The 6000-nt window shown below is 35.1% G+C and overlaps 1 protein-coding gene across 2 annotated transcripts in view; it reads left to right on the plus strand.

Annotated features, from left to right (window-relative positions):
• Positions 1-5738, plus strand: part of LOC116728730 (replication protein A 70 kDa DNA-binding subunit-like) — a 40549-nt gene extending 34811 nt beyond the window's left edge. For both annotated transcript variants that reach the window (XM_032577016.1, XM_032577017.1), the window contains one exon: positions 5108-5738. In XM_032577016.1, the coding sequence (XP_032432907.1) occupies positions 5108-5209 (102 nt within the window). In that variant the 3' untranslated portion in view covers positions 5210-5738. The remainder of the gene's footprint in view (positions 1-5107) is intronic.
• Positions 5739-6000: the final 262 nt, after the last annotated feature.

The following is a 6000-nucleotide window of genomic DNA, read 5'->3' on the forward strand; positions in this document are numbered from 1 at the left end:
CTCATTAGTTCATACTGCATGTAGCAATAGACAATCCATCCAGAGACCATCAAGCAGTGATAATTATGGAGTGTGTGGAAGAGGTTTTGTATCTAAGAATGTTTAATCAGTAAAATATTTAGATTTAATTCAATTCAGAAAACTTTATGTATCCCCAGGGGCCAATTAAAGGAGGCACATAGAGCCCACATAATAAAAACACAGAAACATACAGAAATAGAAAGAAGGTGCAAATGGACATTGAGGTGTATACATTATATTTGTATTAATAAAGGAGGAGTTCAATCTGGTGTCTGTTATTTTCTTCTTCATATGACTGACTTGACTCTAAATATAGCACATTTGATTTTTCTAGATTAGGCCAGTCTAATGGACTCAAACAATATTTACATCACTGGTAAAGATGTGTAAAAAGCCTTAAATGAATTACTTATTCCTTTAGTGCAGTTGCATAATCTTACACTGAAAGCTTTGCTGCAGTAGTGAGGGCTGTAGCTATTTGTCCTCTTCACTGTGTGACGGTAAGATAAGCTTAGTTCCTCCTCCGGTCTTAGTCGTCACCATTATAGATGCTTAAACAAATGACTACTACTAAATGCAGTTATGATTGAGTTTATGAGTAGTTTTCTTGTAGCAGATATCAGACTTGTGAAAACCTAATTTGAATTGGGTGTTTGCCTGTCTTTCACGTTTTAAAGAGAGGCTAAGATAGATGGACCTCTATGCCCATCTATCTTAGATAGACAGAAAAAAGTTTCTATTCACGTGTTTCTGGCTTGAGCCTAAATTTGACAAACGGCATCCGCAAACACTCCAATAAAGGACAAAGCACCTTATCTTAACCCAATGGGGGTTAATTTTGGATTTAAAATAATAATAATTTCCTGAGGGAGTCTTCCCAAAGGATCAATAAAGTACAAGTCTAAGTCTAAGTCTAATAAAAAAATTCTGTTGTATCATCACTACTTCCTGATACGCAATGTGGTCTTGGGTCTGTCAGGACAGCACTATACAATTTCAATGCAAGACATGCAGCAATCACAGATGTCCAAATGCTAATGTCAGTGTGAACAATCTTTTATGAAGAATATTTTTTTCAAAGAAGTTTTTGAAACACTTGAGAGTTGAACAGGTAGCACCATTTTGCAGCAATCTGATGGTTGAATAACCTAAATAACAGATTAAAAACATTTTATTTTTTGTTGAGCAACAAAATTGGTTTTTGAATTAAAAAAAAAAATCAGTATAAGGTTTTCAATTAATTACAGACTGCAATTAACTCGATTAAAAATTTTAATCAAGTCCCTCCAATTTGAAAATATGTCAAGTCTGTTTACTCCATTTGACTTGTTTGGTGTGCCTCTAATTGGGACACTAGTGATAATGTAGAAATTAATTTCCTCCCTTTGGTATTTATTTTCACACTTAACTAAACTAAAAGCTTAATTTCTCTTAACTTTTTAATGTGAAAAGTATGTTGGTATAATTAAAGATTATTTTAAGACTTTATAAATGTGTCCACCAGGGTTGTCAATACATATGGCAACATAATGATGCCTGTATTTGGACTTGAATGGGTGAATGTCTTTTCAATATGAAGACATTTAAGAAGATGTAGATGTACTCTTATTTGCTACAAGGTTTTGAAAATGTGAGTTGTATATCTGTTTGTATATTGTGTATCTGAATATATGTCAGAGGGGACAAATTTTCCTTCATTTATGGTAACAAACCGACCATTGAGAGCTAAGCACAGACTTAATATTATCGCCTTACATCATCTGCAAAACCAGACCCTTAGTTGAACTTGTCAGCAAGAAATTCAGTTTTTATTGCTCTTTCGCAGTATGATAAAAATGTTTTAGTGAAATCTAAGGTAATTTACATAATCAATGTGATATTTACAAAAAATATTTCTAAGTGTTTCATTCTTTACCACGTAGCTGACAGTGAGCACTTGTGACACACTGGACAAACAAATCAACAAAGACACAGCAGGCTGTCTGTGGTTGACATATTTCTTAATTTGGATAGACGCAAAGGTTTTGATGTTTTTAAAAGAGAAATAAGACTCGTGTAGCACAGAACCACAAATGTAAGCCCTATGGTGTCATTTGAGGACAACTCAGAGCTCCAGTAATGTTCCGGATAAGACCAGTGTTTCTAAATGCCGAGGCTGCAAATTTCTGATGTTGCTAATAAAACCTAAGATTCAGTGAGGTCAGTGGGAGCCATTCTTTTGCTCAGAACATACTGTGACAAAGTATTATCTGCAGAGTGTGTTAACTGCTTGGTTATGACAGTTTTTCTGCAGGAATCCTCTGCTGTGTAACTACATTGTTTAACACAATACTGAAACTTATTAATTCTCCATGAGGTTGTAGCATATGTATGAATAAATTGGTTAGTGGTGTGTTGCCTTTGTGTGAGCCATAGTGTGTGTTTTCTTTCACATTGTATCCGTGTGCCAGACAGCGTCCAGACCTTATTTCTTCAGGGAAAATGCCGGCTTCACACCAACCTGTGAAATACAGTTAGAGAAAATGTTCAGCTGCCACAATATTTTGTTTTTCTACACGTGAGTGGAATATTAATTACAGCATATTATGTTGGTCACATCAATTTTGTCACCTTTTGCCAAGTAAAAATTACCCCTGTTTAATTTTACTTTTGTTTCTTTAGATAGACACAATTGAAAATAATGATAGGAGTGTGAAATCACAGATATTAAACAGCTTTAATACCCAATTTGCTTGCTGAACTGCTGATGGAACATTTTTAAAGCTTTGAAATTGTTTTATGTGTAATCCCTCTGATAGTAACTGTGATCATAACAGAAAAGACTTCAGTCATTATGTCTTCACAGGAAAGTCTTATAATTGGAGAGTATTAGTGAGATGCTTTAGCTCAGAAAATAATGGAAATGATCAGTCAAATGGAAAAATCATATCAAATCTCTGATTTTGTGATTTAAGAGTAATCCTTGTGGGTGAATGGCAAGTTTGTCTTTTCATTTTATCTCTGCATCCCCTGTCTGTACCCTCTATCTTAAAAAATGCCTAAAGAAAGTCAAATTGGAACATGTTTCTCTCTCATTTAGTCTAATTTATAGTGGAGGAAACGTACAGACTGGACATCCTGCTTTTGCGCGGTTAGAGATGGAAAATGTCACTTTCACGCTCTGTTCCCCCTACAAATTGTAGTCATCACTGAGGTGTTCACAGTTCACAAGTTGAATGCCACCTTAGACCAAAGCCGGGTCACTTTCAAATTATCTTCATTTTATTCCAGTTGAGAAAAAAGTCAAACGTCTCTTTGTGATACTCTGTAGGAACTCATTTTAGATCTATAGGGTTATCCATGTGGCATTACAGCAGATAATACTTACAATCTGCTTTTTCCCTTCTAAGTTATTTGAAGAGTGTCATCTGCTTTGTCTTTTATTAAATCCATGTTTGCAATATGCAAATAAAGACAGCTAATGACAGCAGAAGCTCTAACCATGATGGCGCTCCAGCCAATTATGTAACACTGAGCTAGGCATAGTTTCTATTTGAAAGAAATGAATAGACATTGCTAATAGCAGCAATAACATTATCTATGGCTTTGTCCAAGGAAGAAACACAGCTATACACAGAACCACTGAATGAGGAATAATCTTTAAGGGAAAAGAAAAACAAAGGAGCATACAATTCATTAAACAATACCTGTGTTGATGGCTTTGTCCAGAAAGCAGACGGCTAAACCAATTATTTTCAGCTGTCTCCACTACGTGGGCTGTGCAAGAGGCTTACTAATATTCATTTACGTTTTAAAAGTAATTATTTTGCAAGCAGAGCAAATTTAGTCTACAGTCAAACATTTCCATAATGTCAAGATGGCACAAGGCGTAGGAGCACCTGGTTGTGTTTTCAGCTCCAGAGCTGAAAGCATAAAATGTAAAGACAGATTAAACTGGGACAGACAGTGTTTTTGGTGAAGAGCTGATGTCTACCTACAACAAGAAAATAAGTCGACACATTACATAAAAAAACATGAGGCATTGAGTCACCAAACTGTGAAAAATATCAGTAGCTGACTAATCAAAGAAAATCCATTTCTACCAAATAACTTATCTGAAATGTAGTTGGAAGGGCATTTTTGTTTCATTTGCATATGCACTAAAATTGGTTCTTGTTGTAGTCAACATAAATACAAAAAACAAGCTTAAATTGCAAGAATGAACATGAATTGTTTGTTAGACATTGTCATTTTATTTGAGTTATTTTTGAAGTGGCTCCATAAGCCATCAGCTGTGGCTGATGGAGCCATCAAGATTCACTGTTTTAAGCAAGTGCAGTTTGCACTTGAATCCTTTCTAACAGATGGTGAGGTAAATTATTCATGTCTGCTGCGTGACATAACAAAAAGAGAAAATCATCTGAAAAATAAGTTTCTCTAAGTATTGATAACATTGCAGCTCTACCTGCAGAAAGTTTCTTGGACTGAAAGGCCAGACAGACTCCTGCATTTGTTGAATAGTTTTTTTTTTTCTAAAACAAACTGTGATTGCTAATTACAGGCTTGTTTCTTTCTAAAGTCAGAACAGATGGAATATGCAAAATCTAGTGTCCTCCCAGATTTTTTATTAAAACATTCAGCTTATTGAGGGATGTTTGCCATATTAGCTAATTATTCTTATTAACTGGCTTGTATGTAGTTGTTGCCAAAGTACGAGCTTTGATGATGAACAAAGGGTGGTCCAAGCTGCCTTTGCTTCATCGTTTATTCATTGTGAGCTTCTCATATTTCCCTCTCATTAGCAAGGTTTTTGGAACATTACTCGACACAGAAAAAACTACGCAATACAAATCAAAACTAACATGTTAAATACCTAGTAATTATGCATCTACATGAACTAACAGCATAATGGCTTATGTTGCATAGAGCAGTGATCTACAGCTACATAGTCAATCTGCTGTGATGGATGGTTTGTATGTGCTTTGAGGTTAGCAGTCAAATTTGTTAACTTTTACTAAACATGCTGTTGATTGATTTTCTACCTTAACCCATTACGTATTAGATATTAAAGTTTAAGTCTAATTTGAGCCTTTTCTTTTGTCCTCAGGACGAGAGTCGGGTGAAAGTGACCGTAATGGAAGTACTTCCTGTCGACCACAGAGTGTACAGCCGAAGACTCCTCAGCAACATTCAAAAATTGGCTCACTGAGCCACATTCACATCTGGCTGCCTGATAATTACGCATATGTCGGCTTGGTTTTTGACCAGACTAGGACTGGTGTGAGACTTTTTCAAACCACCAAATTTTATGCCTGATACAGGAGCAATCAGTGAGATCTTTAGCAGGTTTATATCTTAAAACACTGACACAAAAAAGTTCATTAAAGGGATTTTTTTTACATTCACAAGGTTCTTTGTTTTAAAGAAATTTAACTTTAATTTGTGGAATTTCTAATTTTTCCTATTTCTTAACAAGTGATTTGTGTATCTGTGCATTTTTAGTAGTTTCTCTCTTTATATAATGACTCGTTTTGATTCAAAGCATGTTGATAGTCAATGTTGACTAAGTGATAAAAAGGAAAATCTTGCTTTTAATTTTGTAAAATAAATGTAGCACCAGTGCATGAGAGTTTATTTTAGAACCATGTTCAGTGTTAAAATAGTTTTTCTTTGTGTTTTCAAAGGGTAGTTTTTGTCTCTAAATGATGTTAAGCTGTGATTAAAATCACTTGAAAATATCCAGTTTTTATCACTGTTATTTTAGAGTATCTGTATTTTATGGTAAGTGGTTTGTACTTGTATAGCGCTTTAACTAGTCCAGAGGATGCCAAAGCTCCTCTGAATGACTTCAAATACTCATTCATACACTGATGGTGGTGACCTCTAACCCCACCAGCAGCAATGGTGGGTCAAGTGTCTTGCCCAAGGATAAAACATCATCGACAGACAAAGTTGGGCAAATATTGCCGTAAATAACAAGAACCGTGTTGACGGATTAAA

The sequence above is a fragment of the Xiphophorus hellerii genome, chromosome 11 (genome assembly GCF_003331165.1).
Source record: "Xiphophorus hellerii strain 12219 chromosome 11, Xiphophorus_hellerii-4.1, whole genome shotgun sequence".
In the NCBI taxonomy this organism is placed as follows: domain Eukaryota; kingdom Metazoa; phylum Chordata; class Actinopteri; order Cyprinodontiformes; family Poeciliidae; genus Xiphophorus; species Xiphophorus hellerii.